This window comes from Protopterus annectens, chromosome 3.part1 (genome assembly GCF_019279795.1).
Source record: "Protopterus annectens isolate FY-2018-M chromosome 3.part1, PAN1.0, whole genome shotgun sequence".
Classification (NCBI taxonomy): domain Eukaryota; kingdom Metazoa; phylum Chordata; order Ceratodontiformes; family Protopteridae; genus Protopterus; species Protopterus annectens.
In genome coordinates, this window is record NC_056732.1 from 1,071,640,876 (window position 1) to 1,071,664,374 (window position 23,499).

General features: G+C 39.7%; 1 protein-coding gene across 1 annotated transcript in view; it reads right to left on the reverse strand.

The window, feature by feature from the left end:
* Nucleotides 1-23,499, reverse strand: part of LOC122798354 (serine/threonine-protein kinase OSR1-like) — a 2,305,884-nt gene that overhangs the window by 1,099,376 nt on the left and 1,183,009 nt on the right. Inside the window, exon 11 of the mRNA XM_044067206.1 lies at nucleotides 14,365-14,487. Within this exon, the coding sequence (XP_043923141.1) occupies nucleotides 14,365-14,487 (123 nt within the window). The remainder of the gene's footprint in view (nucleotides 1-14,364; nucleotides 14,488-23,499) is intronic.

The following is a 23,499-nucleotide window of genomic DNA, read 5'->3' on the forward strand; positions in this document are numbered from 1 at the left end:
TGCCTCTTTTATACCCCTGCCGCACTGACGTCAGGAAAGAAGCGATGACAACCGACGCCGGACCAAGGCTTTGGATTTCAGGCCGACTGCAGGGACCGCCTGACGGCAGGATAACCCAAGTGTAATGACTGTAGTAGCATAGCACGATGAACATCTGGCATTTTTTGATAGGGGACAAGGAAACACTTGACATCATAAGACAGGCTCCGAGTTTTATACATAAGAATAACCGGAACCTGAAACAGCTTCTATGCAATGATTGACAGAAGATAACAGCTCATACATACAAAGTAGGAACTTTTCCATGTAGGAATTGTAGGATGTGTGAGCATATTTGTAAGTTACACGAGTTTAAGCATCCATACTTATCTTTTACTTTTGTCCCCAGGTTTTATGCTACATGCAATAATTCTAATCTGGTTTATTTAGCAGAGTGTAAATATTTGTGAATGTTATGTGGGTAAAACACAGAAGAGGCTGAAAGATAGTTTTTATCAGCATATATATGACAAATATCAAAAACAAATTGAATGCTTTAGCCAGACATATAATGGAATTTTCCACACACAGTTTTGTTTTTAAAGTTTTACAGCTAGTTTCCCTTGATAAAAAGGGGAGGCAACTGTAACAATCAAGTAGAACGGACTGAATTAAAGTGGATCTTAAGGTTGCAGGGGCACGCATATCTAGGTTTGAATAACTGTGTGTGCATTAAACCAGAGTTGGTTGCCTGCCCCCTTAAGTACACTAAATGATGATTTAATGATGTGTTTTAATTGTTTTAACTAATTCTTAGTACATTTGAGTAGTATATAAAATGTGAAATGCTACGCTATTTTGTATTAAGGACATAAGAAAGCGTAGATGTACTACGTGAAAGAGCTTATCTAAAATAAATAGTTTCTATTGCAGTGGTGTTCTGAGTTCTCTTTCTTTGTTATATTGTGGAATCACAAGGAATAGAATTCAGATAAAATGGAAGCATTTGTTACGAATGTCCAAACCAGTGTTCCTGCACGAGACAAAGACTCTACTTCTCAGACTGTCTTGTTCAATGTTGCTGTTCCAGAGGACATTCCGTCAGCAATCACCGTCCCTGAGAAAATCCCTGAGACTCCTCAAGCAAACACTCCCCAGTGACTGTCCCTGTTGCTAAACTTAGTCCAAACTATTATGTCACGAGATCATGTCGCATCTCCAAACCTAGTTCCAGATGCACAGCAACCTGGACATGACTGTTTTTCCTTATTATTGTCTAAATTGCATGCCTATTGAAATGTCATTGTTTATATGACACAGCTCAGTAAAGAGGGAGGATGTAGATCAGAGTGTGTGATATACCTTTAAAGAAGGTTTCCAGTGAGCTAACACGTGCATACAAGTACTGAGCATGTGCGAGCAAGAGTGCCATTCTGAGTCAGCAGCCAGAGTGAGAGTATGTAGTCAGTTAGATAGTTCATTTAAGTTTAATGTTCCTGCCATCCATCCTGATGCATCTGTATACAATAAACTACTTAAACGAACACCCAAGCCTCAACATCTTCTTAATGCACATAAGGAGAGTGGCACTTTGTAAAGACATACATAGGTGTCTGGGTGGCTGAAGTACAAATGTCTACAGTGAAGACATTCAAGTAAAAACTAGGGGCAGCCAACCCTACTGGTAAAGTAACACTTCATTGCATCTGAAGAGAGTTACTCAAATGGTAACAAGACAATGCATTTACTTATTTGGATAAGGTCATTTTTACCACTACTAAACCCTCTCAGAACAAGTCAAATGAGATATGCAGTTGACTATATTCCTAAGCTAAAGACTATAGGCAAGTAAAACATCTTGCTACTTTATCAGCAGTTCTTGAAGAACAATCTTAGACGGTTCCTTTGCAGGGTTAATTGGCTCAATTAATTACAACTCTGCAAGAAAAGTTGTGTAAGAACTCTTTCTCCCATAATGCATCTTTCCCCCTAGTTAGCTTAGATCTAAGTTTGATGACTGAAGAATCAGATACGATCAAATCTCTATGCTGCCTTTGACCCAAGGAATACGAAGTGCAAGCCCTTTGGGTCTTATAGCATGGAAAAGGGTAAGGAGGAAGGGTTGTCATACTGGACAAACTACAATTAAAGGATCTATCGTTATGTTGAGTACATAACTTTCATATCCTTATGCATTCAGCCTTTCTGATCTGATGTGTGGGTCAGAATCCCATGCTACAGAACTCCCAGGTGACATCATGACAGGAGACCCTTCTGAACGGTAGCGCCAATGGATGTTCCAGCCCTACACGTACAATCCAGTTTGTAGTATGTAATAAAAGTATGCATGGAAAGCAAAGTGGCTACCTCACAGATATCATTCAAGGAATGCAATCTAAGGAAAGCAGTAGGTGTAGTCAATGGCCTATTAGTGTGTTTTTTCGATTACATAATGGTTTGTTGTGTAATTCATATTAAAAAAAAAGAGAAAACTGGACAGCCATCTGGAAACAGCTATTTTGTACACCTTTTTCACCCAAGTTATAAGCAAAGGAAACAAACAGTTGCTCATATTTCCTAATTGGTACTGTGCTGTGAAGGTAAAAAAGCACGGCTGCCTCTGAACATTTAAGGTATATAGCAAGTACTTTTGGGAAGACGGCTGGTAAATGAATGGGTTGAGAAATATTAGAATATTAGTCTCCAAAGTCACTTTGGGAAGGAAAGAAGGATTAGTTCTTAATGTTACCCTTTCTTTCCTGAAAATGGAAATCGAAGATAAATCATGTTGCGAAATCCTTCTCGCTGAGGTGACTGGCACTAGGAAAATGTCTCCCCGGGGCAAGAACTTGAGCTCTGTGGTTACTGCTGGTTTGAAGGGAGGATCAAGTTTCTAAAATTAAATTCAAGTCCTGTGGAGGAACTGGGTCTTTAAGAGATAGACCTAACAGAAAGGTACCTTTGAGAAAGGCCTTGTAGCATTTATTCGAGGCCAAGAAGTGATTCTGAAAGCCATATTAAAATAAGAAATCACTGCTAACTGAACTTTGATGGCAGGGAAATGAGACCCAGAGATAGAAAAAGGGAAGTCCAGAATAGGAGTTGAAAAGGGATCAATGTTCTGTGTACCAGTGGAAATAACAATCATCTTCCATTTGCTACAACATATTTTAAGAGTAGAAGGCTTCTGGGAAGCTGTTAAAATACTGCCCACTTCTTGGGGAAGAAAGCAATCCCTCACCATCACTGGAGCTGGAGAAACTAAGAGGTTCATTTCAAATTGAGAATATCAAGGTGAGGCTCTCTGAAGGGGTGAGTTATGAAGTCTAGGATTGGATCTAGGAGCTACAGGGACTCCCCTCAAGTTGAGGCTTCAATAGAGGGAACCAAATCTGTCTGAGCCAATAAGGGACTATAAGGATTGGCAATCGCTTTGCCCCATAGACATTTCTGCAAAAATCTCGACATTAAGGGTAGAGTGGACATGCATAAAGTAACTCGGGTGACCAGTGTGAAGACAGAGCATCCCTGTGGTATTGTCCTGGAAGAGGAATCATGACAAAGAAACCGCTGCATTTTGTGTTTGGCAAAGAGATTGCAGCAGATTGTGCCCCAGCAAATAAATATCTTTTTGGCAGTTGACAGACTGAAGAACCACTCATGAGGCAATAGAAGATTTCTGCTGAGCCTCTCTACCAGTCCACTGAGCATCCCAGGAATGTGTGCTGCTATCAGAAAACCATGAGATATCATGAGATATCAACCTCATTGCCACAGCCTCATAGCCTCTTGACATAAGGGATAGAACCTGGTTCCTCTTGCTTGTTGATATACCAAAAACTGTTCTCAACTCTAGGACATTTACGTGAAGGTCGGCCTTGTTGTCTGTCCAAAGACCACAGACCATCTTCCCCTTGGGTGGTGGTGTCCATGGTCACTATTGCTGACTGTGGAGTTTGAAAGAGTCTGCCCATGTACAGAAACAGAGTACTGAGCCACCATTGATGGAAAGTCTTGGATAAAGGGTGACAGTACTGACACCAATGAGACTGTAGGAACTACTTAAAACTCATGTGATGGTGGGCAAATTGAACCATTAGACTTGATGAGGCAATCAGGCTCAAGACTCCAAGTACTAGACATGTGATAGACTGATGAGAAGACTCTCCACTTCAGTGCATAAGGTTTGAATTGTCTCCCAAGGGAGTGAGATAATGGAAAGAGTGGTGTTAGGGAAACATCCCAACATCAGACACTGCGAGGGACCCAAGAAGTATTTTCTGTAAGTTCATGGACATGTCTAGGGACTTGCACAATTGAAGAAGGTATTTGGTTTTCTTGAGGGTGAAGCCAGGAGCCAGTCAAATATGGGAATATTTTGTGTATGTGAAGTCAAAGATGAGCTGGTATGACCACCATACATTTACTGAAGACCCTGGGGGCTGTGGTGAGGCCAATGGTAAGGTTCTAAATTGATGACTGGCTTCTAACTGGAAGCATAAATACCTCCCAGACCCCCTTATCTTTAAGTTAAATGAAGCACCCTGGATATTTACTGAGCTCATCCACTCATTTTCCTCTAGGTGAGGAAGAATCGATTGCACAATGACCAGACTGAAGCAGTCTCTTTTTATATACAGATGTTTAGTAAGCAGAGGTCCAAAAAACACCTGAGGTCACTGGTTTTCTATGGAACAAAAAAGTACTTGGAATAAAATTTTCTCCCTAGCTAATCTGGTGATACTTCCTTGATGGCTCTTTTTTCGAGAAGAGATAAGTACCTCTTAAATCTGGTTGGTGGGACATCCAGTAATGTAGAATGGGTTTTTCACCAAAAATTGAATACAACAGCCTCTTGATATCAGCACTCTTACAAAACTATCTCATGTGATGGCAAGCTATGAATCTTGGTATTGGAGATTTGTCCCCCCAACTGCCTCCAGAAAACATCAGTCAAGCAGACCTTCAGTGGTTCCAGGGTCTTCTGTCAGAAAAGGGCCTGCAGTCATGCTTAGCCCCTGGGCCTGCATCCATTAACGGAGCTACCTCTGCCATGGCTGCTTGCCTAAAGAGGAGTCAAAATGACATCTAATTCTGTGAAACCAGAGAACAAGATTCTTTTTGGTACCTTTTATAGGGGTTTTGAGGGGATCTTTAAATATTTAGATGACAGATACAGACTTGCCATCTTACTCTTCTGCATCTTCTTAACAGAGGGGCCAAACAAGGCTGACCTGTCAAAAGCCATATGTGTAAAGGCTGCATTAAAGTTGTCCATGAAGTCACATAACTGAAGCCAGGCATGATGTCTCATTGCTACTCCCATAACAGCCACACTGGCAGTTCCATTGTACTTGATGTGACAGCAGACATTATTAAAGTGGCCTGCACCTGTTCGGTGACTCTGCTGTCAAAGGATTTATCAGAGTTGATAAGGCCTGATGAAAAATCTCTCTGGAATCTGCTCACATCAGTTCCAGAGTCAAAGGAGGCATCGTCCGGAGGGAATTGTGAGGAATCATAACCATCTTCTGATTCGGTATTGGATGCTGGAGAATCTGAAGGGGAGTCAATGTGTTTCTTCTCATACACCCACTTTTGCAGAAATCTTGGGTAGCAAGCTTGAGGTTGAAGGAATGGCTCTGACCCCTGAATTACACAGCAAAAAAGACAAGACTGTAAGAGGGCAGATGGAGGAACTGTGACTGAAGAAACCTATGACACCACTCCCTTAGGTGAAGAAACAATCCTCTCAGGCACCTTAAAGGCCAGGCCCTTCAACGGATATGAAGAGCCCACTTCTGTAGATGGATCTGGTTACCCTTTCAAAGAATAAGACTATGCTGGCCAAAAACTGTGAAAGAAACTATTCCTGGTAAGGGGATCAGAATGGAGGACTCAAAGGAGGGCATCTCCAACAGCATCAATGGCCTCCACTCTGTCGACTGGAGGGTGTCAACCTGACTCATCGGATCCAAGATGGAAATGGATGATTCAGATGGAGTTGACCAGGCTGGAGTCAGAGATGGATCCATGAGATCCACAGCCAAAGAAGTATGGAATGATAATCTCTGGATGGGACATTAGTTCTGAGGAAACTGAAGAGGAGAGTCAGATGGGTGAAGCAGCCTTGGTAGAGGTGAACCTGGTGGATCTAACCAGTTTTGGAGATGAAGGGGATTGGATGACCCCCATTTCAATTTGGGTCTTGAGAAATTTCTGCATAAGGTGATCCAATTTTGCTTCAGATATACTCCTATAAGATCTGAAGGATTGTACGGACAAAGCAGATGAAGGTCTGGAGGGGAAGATGGTCCCATATGTCACAAACCTGTTTCTTTGGAGAGTCCTGAATAGTGATTGTATGTATACTTCTGGATCTAGTGGAGGAGTATGGGTGGGGTTACATGCCCTATGCTCATCGAGCCTAGGAACTTTTGGAGCCAGAGTCAGAAGTGAAGTCGAAGCTGTCCTCTTTTACTGGATTAGACTCTCTGCTTTTTAACAGTTTTTCAGACTTGTTAGATTTTTGAGGTTCTGGATCTGGTGGAATCTGCTAAGGTCCTGGGTCAAAGGAAGTACAGATCTCACACGGAACGGAAACGTGAGGGACCCCAAGGTGTAAGACAAATAATGAAAATCCTGTAGTTATCTTCTGTCCCCACTTGGAACACTTTGACACTTGTTTGCTCCTCCACGTTTAAAGATCATTGTGTTTTTGAATTAAAATTAACAGAAACTTAACAGCTTTATCACACCGCTAGTAAAGAGTAAGATAAGCTGCACAGCAAACTTTGAAAAATATTTTAAACCATCACTTGAATCTGAAAAGTTTAATAACCAATGTTAACTACAACAACGATAAACAGCCAAAGTCCAGATACATCCTGAAGGGAAAGGGAAAGAAGATAGAGACAAATGCCAAGGAGCAGCTTAATATTAAAGTTGAGAGGAACTCTCTAGAAGGAGAACAAAAACAGTCCAGAATCAAGCTACTATCAAATAAAAATCTATCTAGTGAGTGTGAGCACAAGGAAATGTTATATATTTAAATGAGGAGGAGCACTTATCTGCTACAGATCAGGCTGCCGGCTGCAAAGGTGACGACTGAGATCTGAACTAATTAGTGGGACAGATGTATTATGGAAAGGAAGAACTGTTAAAGGGGCTTGAGACTAGAGCAGTATTTCTGTGGGATCATATCTAATTGGTGGCTTAAGGATTCACATGTCAGACTGGAAGGACTGAACAAACAGGATAAAGGGTTTGAACTTTCGTGGCTCAAAAGGCTAGACACAGATCTACACTGAGGAGTCTATAAGAGACTGAGTACAGAGAGAGGGCTGTCACAGTCTGTCCTAATAACCAAGATTTTTGAAGCCACTGACCTTTTTAGATATTTGTTAAATAAATACATTTAATGTTAATAATAATAATAAATGTAATTAAATAAATGTTAAATAAAATAAATGAATACGAATCTGAAATCTCTCAGGCTGAGTGATATGTTTAGCCAAATATTCCAAAAGTTGTATCATATTCATAATGGGTCTAATAAAATACAAGTAAAGGGGAAATAAGACTTCTTAGGATTTAGTGGAAATGCCTTTGAAAATTACATGAGCCAGACAGAAAGCTTTCTGAGTTACTACAGTGACATGATGGTCAAATAAGAAATTATCAACAAGAGAGCCTAGATCCCTTACAACACTGTCTTGAGGGGTGTCTCACCTGTATGCAAAAATGTTTTACCAAAAGAGACTTAGGGAAACAGCTGGACAGTGGTCTCAGCTTCAATAACCACATCGCCACAACAGTCAGGAAATCCTTCTATGTGGCACACCTCATCACTAAGGGCTTTTCATCCAGAAAAAAGGAGGTCATTGTATACTGTACTCATCCCTCATTAGACCCATTATTGAATACAACGCCCCATTTGGTATGTACCTCTCAAGACATCTGCAACAACTGGAAAGGCCACAGAAATACATCACTAAAAGAATCACAGGCCTAAAGCAGATGCCCTATGCTGACAGTTTTAAAAAACTCCAGCTATACTCTGTCGCATATCGTCTACTCCAAGGCAATCTCGGCTTAACATACAAGTCCATGTCAAACCCAGAGCTGTTGGACATGCTACACTTAAAGAAATCCCAATCCCTTAGAGCCACACGCTCCAGGGATCTAAACTTTGTCATCACAATAAACAAAACATGCTGGAGGGATAGGTTCCTGACCCAGAGACTACCCAGACTCTGGAATAGACTGCCCATAAATGTCAAGCAGAGCGCCTCTTGGCCCTCTTCAAAAGGAACCTTGATGATTGGATGGGAGAAAGGAAATTCACCCCGGGGATCAAGTCAGTCGCTCTGCTAGACAAGGGTCCAGGGAAGTAAATAGTGTGGGAAGAAATAGCCAGGGAATTGTTATGGCTAGGCTTGTATAGGCCCTAGGGCTGATAGCCTAGTACCAATCTATGAACCTATGAATGAACTACGCTACATTTCTTAACACTTGGTTTGAGACCATTGTCCTTGCACTAGTTATTAATATGATCTAACCCATGGCTGGAACAACTATGAGCTAGTGCAAGATTGAACTATGCCCAATTTGCAGTCATCTGCAAAACTAAATAACCCACAAGCCAGGAGTGCTGGCACTGAGGTCAAAGAATCATTATGCTGCAAAATCAAGGCTTATTCCTGCCATATTCTTCTATGTTATATTTAAATGTGTAAGTTTAGAATGGCTATCAGGATACATTCAAAATTACTGATATGATACTTCTCCAAAACACGCTAATTTTCTACTGAAAGCCTTGCTACAAAGAGAAAAATTAAAGCTGTACTTCTGCTTGCAGCTGCAAAGTGAACTGTAACTTTAATAAAAATTACAGGCAGAAATGACATTTATGTATCTGCAATAATATTGGATCTGGATGAGCAGATCCAGTCTCGTCCACCAACAGGACTTGGCTGCAAGCATTTAGTTATGTTAACATTTAAAACTTGCACAGGCTACCAGTACTCAGATAAGTCATTGCAACAGCAGCACAATCTGTACATGCATTTTTGAAAGGCAGTCGCTACTCTGGTTAAATTGTGCTACAGTCACAAGTGTCAGTGCTTTGCAAACAGTAATATATCTGGACAGTGAACTGTAAATGTTGAAGCCCAATTTTTTATTTAATAATGGATGGTCTTTACTTAGTGATGTGATTCTATTCACAAAGAATCCAAGCTGTCTGTGGACATTCATACAATGCATTGGGTACTCACTGTTTTTGAAATATTTGGTTTGAAATACAGGGAAACTGATTACAGTTTGTTTCAGTGGTTAAGTTAATCACAAAGGAAGGACTAGTTTGCAATGACACTCTATCCTTGTACACAGCAAAATAAGGATACTGTATGCACAAAGCTTACAGTTCAAAAATCCTTCCAGCAGAGGCCATAAGAATAATATTAAAAAAAAAAACTAATTCCAAGACAGATACTTGAAACTGGTTTTACAAATGGGTTAGTAGCATTAGCTTCTCAAGCATGAAATAAAAATCCTATGGAGGGAGGGGGTCCCTGGAAGGCGTCCGTACCTGTAATGCATCCCTTAAGAAAGCCTTGAAAACCTTCAGAGAGGCAACAGATAAGTCACACTAGGGTCTTACGAAAAGTTGGAAAAGACAGCAAGGTGCATTTCAACAGAAGAATAACGGAGATATGGGCCAAAAAATTAAGAAAAATAAGCCAAAACATAAAACACGGGAGCTGTAAATGGTTTTTAATTTTTTGAAACAGTTCAAACAGAAAAGCCTGATCATTTGCTCTTTCATCCTTCTCTAGAACTGGGTGACTACGCAGAAGTAAAGATCCAAATGACACTGTTTATTGTTGATCTTCAACAGGTTGCTTGAATAGAAAAAGAAGCCCCCATTTTGGAAATAATACAAGCAAAATGGGGAGGAAAAAAGGGTCCAATAAAAAGACCCCATAATCAGAAAAGGATAAAAAAAGGAAATAAATTACTGTACTTTAATATCAAGTCCCCAGAAAGTTTATACCATGAGTAGCAATTACAGAAGGCCAACGGTGGATCTGGCAGGACCAAGAAGAAGTGGGAATAAGATGAGTTTACTTCTAGATTTGGGGGGGCGTTGGAATCATGTGATTTTGATGGGACACTCACTGACAGGAATCTACATAGGCAGAAGCTTTAACAGCTTCAAGAACTGGCATTATAGGGAGTTCCAGCTAGGCAGCATTTTACTAGAGAATATGTTGTGAAGGATTAGCCAAAAAGAATCAAAATGGAATAAATGGGAAAAGCAAACTATGCAAAGGAAATGCAAAAAGGGAACCTGGAGAGAGAAAAACCCTTGACTGGGATAAAGGCCACAGAGATAATGGGATAAGGGCAGTCATCCAGAAATTTGAACTCGACAGTTCTGACATCCTCATGGACAAAGACAAAGGTAACATTGGCCTTATCCTTGGATACATCTCTTGACTGACCAAATGCTGAAGATATTCAACCCTGGAGGACATGCCATAAGAGTATGTAGTGGCCTTCAGAGGTCAAAGCTTGAAGCAGACACCAGAGCTGGGAGAAATCACCTCAACAAACTAGACATCATTGAGCCTGGGGGGGGGGTCATAAGTTCAGACTCCAACAGAAAGTTATTGGCTTCCTGGTATTCCTTTTCTTTAGGGTGATTCCCACTGCTTTATTTTTTTCAGCAGGGCAACCATAGCAGATTTAGCTGATCGCATGGCAGTCTTAGACAAAGAATGTAACTCTCTCTGCTTAATCCAGCCATGTAGAGATTCTGCCCTATGCATGATCAACATGTGTTCAACCCTTACACAGTTGTGACAAATTTCTGATGTGATATAAAAAAAGCATTTGTTGTGGGAGGTTTTGTGAAGGATCTGCTTCATATACACAATCCAAATGATTCCATTTCTTAGTATACAAAATTATACCTGATGACTAAGATCTACTAATACCAAGATGCAACTTACTAGAAAATGTAGATGACATTTGTTCTTTGACAGGATACTTATCTGTCTTACTCTGGAAGCCCAGCCTAATTGACATGTTGAATAAACCGTAGCAAGAAAGAACTAACAATGCTGCAGGCAGATGTCCCTCTTGCACCACTGCGATGTTTTGATGTCTGGTTGGGAAGGGCATCTGTGCGGCCAGAACAGAGAAGGGTGCTAAGCTCTGGAAGTCAGGTTTTCTGCAGCAAGACCCAAGAGTAATTACTTTAATAATACACTATAAAACAAACAAACAGCACACTGCCATGTAAACTGAAATTACGATAAAGTGAAATCCCTACAGGAACAAAGGCATTCTTCAGTGTGCTTTACACCACAGTTTTTATTAGAATTGCCTGAATTCTTAAAAGAAAACTGCCTCAGAGGAATTGGCACACAGCCTCTTGTATTTACAACTAGCAAAGCTGGCATTTCAGAATGTTTCTGTTGTCAAAGTCTATCATTGCCACCAGTTTCCAGCTGGGGATATCTGACCATTGCTCACAAGGCTGGGTGAAATTAATGCCCCAAAAAAGTGGAACACTCCGGGGAGAAGGAAGTCAATGGAGCTGAGAAGCCACTCTCCTGCCTCATTGGCTCCCCCAATCCCGACGGCACTCCACACAAAGCAAAGGTCAGGGCAGAGTTATCCAATGCTGAAGCTCCAAGGGGCAGAGACAGCTCTGACATTTTGAGAGTCAACTCCAACACCTCTGATCTGACAGGAATGCTTCAGCTGCAAGAGTCATCTGGCTCAAAGAAGGCCTCAGAGCCAAAGACAGTATGACCATCGGCTCCAACCCAGACAGTCCCAGAAAACTTGGATCCAAGGCCTCCAAAACCATGAGTTGGATTGAAGAAGGAGCCGAAACTGGTGGCATAGTGCTTGTTGAGGGTTTCCTGACCCAAAGGGGTAGGATCTGGAAGACCTCCTATCTGAATAGGCAGAGAGAAATTTCCTCATAATTCTATCCATAGCGGCTTCAGTCAGACTTCTGGAGGAATGAGATAATGAGGCCACAGAGGAGGACCTGGAATGCTGGTGAGACTAAATATGGGGATGGGACCTGAAAATGTACCAGATCTATTAGTTGAATATCTGCCCAGAGATACAAGGCTTCGGATCCAATTAAGCAGATTTGCTTGCTAATGCCAACTTCGATGAGGGTAGTAGTCTTCAAATCCAAATTATTGTGTTTCTTTCTAGAAGGCTCCACCATTAGATCTGAGGAAGGGGTGGAGGAGCCTGACAGAGCCCAAGGCTTTCTAGATTGTTCCTTTGACACAGGTTTGCGGGGGGGGTTGAACCGCAGATAAAGCCTCTGAAAAAGTAGAATGAAGCAAGCTTTTTAAAATAAGCTTGTTCTTATGGTCCACAATGGCCCAAGGATTAAAACATTTACAAATGTTGCAATCTTTCTGAAGGTGCTTAGGGCCTACACAATAAATGCAAAAGGAATGTGCATAAGAAAGTGGCAACTTATGACCGCACTTCTGGCACTTTTTAAAACCAGACATTTTAACAAATAAGTTTTGAGAGAAAGAACACATTTTTTTAATACGTAAAAGAGGGAAGGAGAAATCAATAATGGTATTAAAGAACACACTCGCTGTGTAAATGGGATAGCAGGGAAAGTTTACCAACAATGGTAATAACTACCACTAATGTGTAGGTAAGGAGGAAAATATAAGCTATAGAAAGGGTAGTATGACAGTAAAATAAATAAGATAACTCATCTCTCTTTTGAACACTAAGCTTCAAGCTCATAGCGACCACATCCTAATGCGAAAGTGGCAAACGAGATCTGAGGTATGTTAGGGGCTAGAGCATTATGGGAAGGGAGGAGTTTGAGAGTTTTCTAGTGGCCACAAGCTGAAAATAACGGCCAAACAGGATCTGATGATCATATCTGAACTCAACTGTTGAAGAATGAATGAAAACTGACATCAGATCAAACGTTTTCTTTAGAACATTACCAGAGCTTTAAATTATCACAAAAAGAATAAATGTTTATATACGCAGTATGCTTTTACAACAAAAATAACCCCAAAATTAACTCTTTGATCAAAATAGCAGTGCCTGACTGGAAACATCTGACACTGTGAAAAAATACAGGGTTTCTTAGAGGGGAAATAGGACTTTTAGTCACTAAATATAAAACAGGTTTTCTTAAAAGGCCAACAGTTTCAGTGAGAAAGGTTCCCCTTGTGGTAACTTACCTGCCAAAAAAGTAGCTTCAAACATATCTCTCAACCAATCAGGGACAAATATCAACAGGGAAAATCAGGGACAGTTTCAAAATATTTGTACTATTAACTTTAAACACTGATAGAATAACAATATGAATTAATATACATTTTCTGAAGTAAAAGTCTATAACTCTAAGTACTGACATTATTAAGTGTAATTCACCACCTTTTCTCCAAAAGTCAGCTGTTTTAGGAGGGATTAAGAGGGACAGAGCTAAAATTTCAGTCAAAATCAGGGACAGTAGAGAGGTATGGCTTCAAGGCTGCTCCTGTGGAACGCCACAGCTGCATTCTCTTGAGGTGGCAACAAGTACAGAGAATATCTTTACTCTGACTCACAAGTGCCTTCCAATGGACAGATCTATCAGCAATCAGACTGAATGTGTAGGAGGGAATCACAGCTTTATGAAGCTGGTCAGATGTATCCTAGGCAGAAATCAACCCATATAGTCAAAAGGCTACTGCAGCAGAATGATGAACACTGTACTGTTCTGACTCAAAAAAATTAGGCTGTGGAAGGTTTTCCCCCTCAAGGGTACTTCTCTTCCCAGTCTTGAAGGATTGCTAGATGATGGTCAGGTCCAAGAAGCCTGAAGAAAGTGTGCACTGGCTGCAAGAAATCTTTAATGCTTTTGGCACCCTAACAACTGCTTTTATATGGCTCTCTAGAGCCTCACAGCAGTTAGGGTTTGTGAAATATGCCTTGAAGCTCTGAAGGCTGGCCAGTGGTCACATCCTTCGCAAAATATAGCCTCTACAGTTTAGGCTTCTGCAACACTGTTCTAAATGTTGAACATCTAGGGCTATTAGCCTGTGATCCACCAAGCGAAGAGTGAGGACTGTAAGAAAGTTCGATGAATGGAAGAATAGTGGAATCAAAAGATGGCATGCAAGCTATAAAAGGGAATGAACACTAAATGGGAGGAAACATTAGGCTATAAAGCCTGCGATGACATAAAAATAGAAGGATTTTAGTCAATAAGAGGGGGCATACTACAGAGATGGAACATCTTAAAAGGTGGATAAGAGTTAATAGCAAAAAAATAAAAAGGCTAAAATACTAATCACATTCAAACCATAATAAAATAAAGCTTACTCTAAGCTGTGCCACTGCTGCTCTTCCTTCTTCACTTTCTTCATCAAGTTCATCATCACTCCACTCCCAGTCGCCATCTTCTGTTTTGTGTAGACGCCCACTGGAACCAGGCACTCTTTTAACCTTTCCCAAAAGAAAAGTTGTACACTTAAAGCCAATTTCCACTTTGCATGCATACTACCCTCTAAAAAATTATGTGGATTAGAAATAATTATAATCATTTATACAAACAAATACAAAAAAGACCCTCAATGTTTAGTATCACGAATACTGAGTGAATAGTGGTGGTTGAGAAAAGTATAGCTGTGTGAGATCACCTTAGACAATCCAAATATCAACTAGAGGTCAGTCAAATCTTTTCTTAAACATGGCCAACTAACATGACAGTCAAACTCTTTCAACCAATATTCTAAAGCAGTAAACCCTCTAACAGGAAATACATATACCCTAGCACTCCTGAGCAAAATGCACACACTAAAACAAAAGCATTTATCAAATCAATTGTATTTTACTTACAGTAATAAATGAATGACCCACTGACACTAACAAGAATAAAAGCTGTCAGATCTAAGAAGCATCAGTTAAAAACACACACATATTGTATCCATAATTGAAATAAGAAGGAAACAAAGAACATGGTGGCTTCATGAGGGAAAGCCTAAATGTAGCCAGACAACTGCAAAATTGGTGGGGAGAGGGGGAGGGGGAGACAGAGAGAGGGGGAGAAAGAATATGTACAGATCCTGGGCTTGCTTTAGCAGGCCTTGCACTGTGCTTGTTGATTAACAGTGGGAAGGCTGCAGGTATGGCAAACTAAAATCTCAGTGTCACCAAAGATGACACCACACAGGGACTTCAATGATGTCTCTACCTGGCCCATGGAATGTAAAGCCTCAGCCCTTGGCATCCCACTCTCAAACTGAAATATAGTCCGGAGGAAAGAGAAGTCATCAGGGGCAGCTAACGTTAAAAAAACAAGAGCAAACAAAAATATGAGGATTGTTACATTTTTATACTGAGATAAAGGTAAATAAGTGCTCAACTATCTGTATCCATTTAAAAACAAGCAAGCACTAAAACAACACAGATGATTTATGCAAGTATACAATAACATCTGACCAGCAACTGTGCTCAACAAGGCACTATTTTACACATATGGCGGTGGCTTGTTCCAGAGGCTGATGCATCAAGAGTGTTACTATCTTGGCATGAGTAAAACACAGCAGGATAAATGCTCCAACAACACTTATTCCTATTACCAAGTTTACTTATTAAAAAAGGTGCTCACTTGGCTTTGTGGCATAGAGGGATAAAAACCTTGACTATGGCATGAATTTAAATAGTTTAGGCATGGGAAGAGACAGGTACGGGATTGTTGGAGTGAGTGGCTAATGACACTTCATCAATCCCTGCGGGAAAGGAGACGACACCTCTGGTCAACCAAATATCACCATGCAATTAAAGGCTTGCATGGCACCAAAAATGGCCAAGAACAGGGACTTGAGCTTGGCGATGCCAAACAAGCAAAGACATTACTGTGTGGCAGCACATGTGGGGAGTGTGCAAGATGTTACATGGTGACATGATTTCTTAGATCAGACCCTGGGGAAAGGCTAAGGCCTCCAACAGAACCCCCCCCCCTTATTGCCAGGTTACTGACAAGTATACAAACCTACCACCCATGGTTATCTGAATAATGGCCACTCCAGACAGCTCTCACCTTTACAGTGGGAACTCACCAAATGGTGAGGGTATGAATGGATTTAACAACGGAAAACCTCACAGTCAACAGGTATGAAGGGAAAATGCACCTAAAAAATGTTCCAAATTTTTTTTAATGTATACATATAATTTCAGCAATTCTGTTGCCGGAATTGCATGGCTGCAGAGTACCCAATCTTTTGAATTAGCACAATGGTGACTGCCAGGAGGTCTATGCATTCAGGCTAAGCTGAATTTTGTGCTACTTGCGTTGGAGAGTGGGATGCAAAGATGTCACTGGTTAGTTGTAGTTAATCAAGGACTTTTTTTTTATGCTTGTAATATATAATATGTACTTTCTGAACCTGAGGCAATGTGAGTAACAGCATCAAGTTCAAACTGTGTGGCAGGGCAGCATGGATTGTTTACTTGGTCAACTGTCTGACACTTCTTTCAAGTACATAAATCTATATTTTACAAGCAGAAGAAGAAAAACATCCAATGTTAGATTCAAAGAACTGTGACTGTTGTCAAGGAACAATTCTAAAATACATTAGCATAACATGTGCAAGGAGAAGGTGTCCAAACAGAAGCGGGCATACAAGAGGATTTGGCAGCAGCAAAGATGGTATAAAGCATTTCCTGTAAGAGAAGATCAATTGGTTTACAGGTACTTTCTAGGCTACTGATCTAAGTATTGCATCTTAAGAAGCCTAGCCTTGTATTCCCATGGTAGCTTTTAGCCATTACATTGCATGCATGAATAAGCCAGGGGTGGGCAGAACAAGGACATGATGGATATTTACTTGCTGCCCCTTATCCATGAGGGACATGGGTCCTAAAGATGAAAATACATTTGCCTTCACAGTATACTCAATCTTTGGGAAACAGTTTATCCCAAAGGGTGGTCTTTCTGTTTGGAAGCTGGTCATGAAATATATGCCTTCCGAGTGGCCAACTATGGAATCTCATCTCTTTATAAGAGAGGTCAAAGCTCAGTCCCTTAGAAGAGCCAACCACAACTTCTAACCTGCAACTTGGAAGATAATTTGCAAAAATCTATGCATAACAAAGACCTCCACACCCCCATGAACACAAACTGTGCAACACAGGTCAGTTTCTGCCACTAACAGAAGTAATGTAGCAGCACCAAATCACGACCAAACTATGACAGATCCAACAGGCGTAACAACGTACCTCACATCACAAACAGCCGGGCAAGGACACAAGACATCTGTTTTCCATAAACATTTTTTAAAATATCATATTTTCTCAGTCTTTCTACCAGCTGCAACGTTTAACACATTTAATATGCACTACTCTTTTCACATGCAATTAATGCATCATAACTAACAAAATACAACTGAAGAAAAGAAATGGAATTCTAACAGGGGCTTAATAATATATGACATGTTAAGACACACATGAATCAGTCATCTACTGCTGTGGTAAGCACCTCATACAACTTTATTATAACAATTCTTCCTTCTTGACATTACATGGTTTTAGCTGTGATATCTGGATCTGGGAACAGAAAGCTGCCGACTCTCAATGCCCAGGTAGGCACAAGCCACTGTGTGTGGTCACCACTTACAAGGTAAAGGATAAGGAAGACATATGCAATGTCAAGAGAAGGAAAGAACAGGAAAGGTTAAGATGGACTAAATCTTGGAAGTGAAAAATTGTGTCCTAGGACATGGAATGTTACTTCACTACTGAAGAAGGAGGCAGTCTATATGCAGGAGATTGAAAATAACACCTCAGATTTATTACCAACTCTACAAAAGCACTGGCTGTGGAATCAAAATTCACAAAAGAGCTGGTATCCTTCACTCAACATGGCAGTTATGAAAACACTCACAAATCTCCAGATAAGAACCAATCATTTGGAGTTTGAGTCTATGCCAGTAAATGGAAGTCAACTCAATGAAAGTGTTTCAGAAAGAAAAACTGTTTGGCCACATAACAGTTCTCTACAACAGTAAACTTTTTCTTTTAAAGAGTTTAAAGTACTGCTTCTCTTAATAGGGTACTGACAGATTATTCAACTGTAATGACATATTTCAACTCTCACATGATAAATGGAGATACCTGCAAGGACAAGACCGAGAGGAAAAGTCTGCCTTATCTGAAAGAAAAAGATAAATCATTTTTGGACTTGTGTGCTAGGCACATATCCATAAAAACACAACATTAAATGTCAATGAGGTTCTTTAACTGTATTAACTATTAGAGCATGCTAAACCAAGAGTCACTAGACAGTGATCAACTCCGTAACTGTGTCATCAGACCTGGAAGCTTAAGTTTTTGACAGAGTCAACACAGGTGCTCAGATGTCACCTGATAACTATCAAGTGATAAGTTGGTTCACACACCGGAAGAAAGCAGCTGCACAGACCCAGGGATCCAAAACATGTAGTGATAGTTTTCTTGGGAGTGGCTAGCTACTGCTGAAGTTTAAGAGGAGTTAATCTCTCTCCTCCAGAACAGCTTCTCCTAGTTACCAGAGTTCAGAGGTCAGGGATATGAACTCTAAACAGCCATGTACATGTCCAAATCATTTTAGCAGCGTTAAGGAGTTGTGGTCAAAAGGTGTTGAGTACTTGTCCTGGAGATAACTCTAGGAACCCAATGCTGAATACCTTTTCTGTGGAAAGCCATCTGATTAAAGAAACAAAGGAGCTCCAAATATGGACAGGTGCAAACAAGCCAATAAGTCAGCAGCTTTTGCAGTTATCAAACAGATGACCTAGCTGCGGGAAGAGTTTGTCAAGGTCATGAAGACAATCTCTGGGGTGGCCACACAGAAGTTCTTGCAAATGATCAGGCAATTCACAAGGGAGGCACGATATTATCAAAGCTGTTCTCAGTAAGGAGGGAGAAAATGCAAACAAAAACTGCAGATAACGCCAAGAGATAGAACACAGAGCAAATCCTGAATACGGTGGACATGCCCGCTTCTGGGGACAAGAAAAAACATGGACCTGCAACCCCCTGCTTTGTAAAGGGCTTCAACTCTCTTTATAACTCTAACATTTTCTACATTTGCAAAACAGGACCTGCTCTGCCAAGAACAGATAACTGTGCTCAGATATTGTCTCCAAGACACCTTTCAACCATAAATCTATCTGCAGTGGAAGGGCTACCTAACAAACTTCTGCTCCTCTAGACAACCGTTACACTACTTTGACAATATATGATCCATATCACACATTCTTGTCCTCACAGGGATTGGTCTTTACTTCAACCAACAGAGGTGTTCCTATAAAAAGGATGTAAAATAATTTTAAGAAACATTCAAACAATTAGAAAACTACTTTTAAAATATGGCAGAAAATTTAAGTGGGGTTGTATCAGAGTTGAAGATCATCATACCAAAGACTGGAAGAGTTTTAAACCTTAGCAATACTATTATTTGGATGCAGTTGATCCTATAGTCAATCCCCTCTCCAAGGAATCACACTAGCTGCAGCACACTTGAAATATACAGCATGCCATGCAGCTGAATAAGGGTATTTAAAAATCTATGAATACTGGTAGCATGACCCATTATGGAGGTCAGTTCAAGCACACAAGTTAAATTATTATAAATATAAGCACAATGCTAACCCTCACCGTCTTAGCATAAACTTTATACACCTCTGAATTTCAATAGGGGCAAACACTTGAAAACTAGCTAGTTTCCACACCATGTTACAACTACATCAACCTAATCAAGACTGGGAAAGAGGATTAAATTACCACTTTCAATTTCTGGGTACAAAGCAGTATCCTTGAGGACATCTAAAACCTTAAGGAGTAACATCTGGCTGCATAAACAACTTTTTTCAAATCATTCAGATTTTTAAAAATGATGGGAATGAACATAAAGGACAGTAATGTGGCAAAGCCACAAGTATGTCTATAAAATGTCTAGCTTTTGTTTTTTGAGAAATATTTACTCTAGTCAGAGCTGTAAGACAATTCAAAAAAGCAATGGCTGTTTAAATCATTCAGAGGTGCACAATCTTGATCTTGAAAATCAAGACAATTACAGTCACTATCCACTTCTCTAAGACACTGACAGATCAGGGTTGGAAAGGAATTTTTCAAGTTGCTACTTAAACCAAAAATCAAATTTCATATTCAAGCATATATTAGCCAATGTCTGATAATTACATTAAAGCCAGCAAAGCTCTTCACTTGTAAAATCCAGGCTAAAACAGTTCTGGGCTGAATATTTTCTACTCTGATACACCAAAAAAGAGAAAGATGACTACGATCTTTGTAACAAGACTTTTCAGCCAACTTACCTTATGATTATATTATGGTCTATTGAAGCTTGTTTCTCAGAATGTCCAGATATTGTTGTTTTTGTCAAAGTATTCATTTCCTAGGCTAACTTCCAATACTGATTAAACACAAAGTCCACCATTAAACAAAGAAAATGACGTACTGCTAAAGATTATAATATTAAAGCTTGCAAAAGCAACACAAAGCATTTTTGTCACAGCCAGTTCAATAAAATCATTCCTGAATTTGAGTTAAACATTCAATAAAAGCAGTGAAAAAGTGATGACAAACAATAATCCGCAGCAATATTATAACTTTCAAGTGAGGTAAATAACAGACATGTTCTTACTGAACCAGACGGGTCTATATTATAATGTTGAACCTGAATAAGTTTGAACGTTGTAATATTGAACCCAAAAGTCCGAAATGCAAAAACAACGAAGGTACGGCACACCGATTCTTTTCCCAGGGAAAAAAAACTGGTGGGCCATTTCCGGGGCTTTGCTATTTCCTCCACTGTGGTGCGATCTTGGAGTTGGCATATTTAAGTAGGGGTGTGGGGGGGGCACAGCCCCCCACATTGGAGAGTATGGGGCAAAGCCCCCCCCCACTTTATTTTAAGTTTAAGGTTTAATAATTTTCTTTTTTGTCATGGAACAGTGTTATTCCTGTGTTTTCTTTATTACTGGGTTTCGTAGTTTACGGTTCGATATTACAATGTTCAAACTTCTGTTAGTTTGACGTTGTGATATAGACCCAAACCAGACAATTCCACAAAAATAAAAAAAAATCTTTCTTGATTTATCAAGTATAAAATATCACAGTAAATAAAGCTAACTTATCTTGTTTACCATACCAGTTATATCACTGAATTTGTAAGCCCTTTATTTTCTTAGCCAACTGCTCTAAATGTAAAGCAAACAGAAGGGAAATAGGACACCTCTGCTTGGTTCCTTTGTTCTCACACAACTTATCAGAAAGGAACCCTCCCACATTAATTCATATATTGTCCTAATTTAACCTATTATTCCATTAGGGAATGCAAATACTTCTGTTGTCCTTAATCATAATCCCAGATGATTCCACTAAATGCTTTTGATGCATTAAGTCCACAAACAACAGTGGTATTTTTCTTGCATGCTAGTTCCCCCAAGATCACCATTGTTCTATTAATATTAAATAATTGCCTCCCCTCCATAAAACCATGCTGATCCATAACTAACCATTCTGGCAACACCTTTACCATTCTCTTAGTTTAGACAAACACTTTTACAATCATGGTTTAAAACTGAATTAGGTCAATATGTAGCTGGGTCTGAAGAGTCTTTACTCTCCTTTGGCCAATGCAGCCACTACAGCCTTCTTCCAATATGCTGTTTCCCCTCTTTTTAAAATGCTTTTAAAAGCTTTCAGCCCTTTAGCATTTTCTTTCCTCATAATTTTCAAATTTCCACTGAATACAACCTACTCCTGAATTCATCTCTGCCAACTGATTACACAACAACGTTGTCTCATCTCCTATCTTAACTATCAAATGTTGAGCCTCATCTTCCTCAAATCTTGGCATAATTGCATCTCTCAAATATTTCCATTTGTCCTCTTTCTTGATTTCCACATTCCTCTGCTTTATAAAAATTTCAAAGCATTTCTGAAATATTTATAACACCACTATAAGATCTCTGGTTATTTCTCTTGGTATGGGCTCCGTAAGTTCTGAGACAATTTATGCAGTCTATGTTGTTGCTCAAAAGGTTTTTGGACTCTAGTGTTACCAAAAATAGTTGCTTAAAAGCAACCTTTCTGAACTCGTGCATCTTATCAAAATACTTCATTTTTACCCTTTAATACTTTGCAGCTACTCTGCTTCTTCTTTTGTGGGATTCTCCTTATTCTGCAATGCATTAACCCTGGTCAGCATTTCCAAACGATTCCCATTACTTTCCCACATCTTTTATTTCTACCTTATTTTAAAACACCATTTTCTTTTTATCCCACTCATTTAATATCCCTTCTAAAGAAAATTTCTATCTTCCAAAATAACACTAATTTCTACTACCCATATTTTCACAAGTAGGAAACCACTATTATCTCATTTTTACTCCATTACCATGCATCTTCATCTTTGTTTTATTCATGCATGACCTCAGTTACTGGATGTGTCAAAGCTTTCAATTAAACTCACATGCTCTTGTGAAATACCATTTCTATCCAATCTAGCCCAGTTATTGTAAACTGGTAAATATACAACTTATCCGAGTTCCCACTACTGAATTTACATCTTCCACACCAAATATACTAACATTTCTTAAGAAATCTGCCATCTTTTATTACAGTTTCCTTTCTAGTTCCATCAGACACAGCCTCACTATTACAAATCAAATTCAGTCCCTATCCATTAATAATATTCTCTGTTGAAAGTTGATCTCACCCATTTTTTAAACTCCATAACAGCAGTTTTTGGCGAAACAAATGCAATGCATGCCAACATAATCCTCTTCTCGTCAATAACCCCCTTACTAACTCTTCTGTCACTACTGGATCCCCCTCTAGCAATCAGTTTTATTACTTCCTTTTTCCTTGAAACTCTGATGATGTCCATGCTGAAATCCTTTGTGAACATACTTATTTCTACCCAAATGTTTCACCAGCAGCAATACTATTTGCACCCTATATTTCTTATAACTCATTTTTGTCTGTACCTGTAAAACCATTGACATTCCATTATTATATGGACAAAGTAGCCGGTACACTGGAAAGCTATTACTCTCCCCTATCGTACATGACAGTTCTTTTGAATAGTTCCAATGTCTGGCTTACATGCACACACACTACTTGGCAGACTGACCTTTTATGTACTTGCTTCTTCTCACTTCCATTTGAACCTATCATGTTTTAAGACTTTTTCCTTCAATTACAATGCTCAAAAAAACTAAAGTTTTCCAAACCCATCCCCTTTTTACTTAGAACATACAAAATGATATACATTTTCAACAAAATAAATTATCCTACCAGGTAGGAGCAGCTACCCCAAAACACATGGCTTTAACCACAGGCGTTACACGATCTAAAATTATGGCTACCTCTGCTAAAGAACATGTTACAGCTTATGTTCCAACTTACATTAATTGCTATCTTTTTCTCTTCTTATATCTGTTCCCTCTC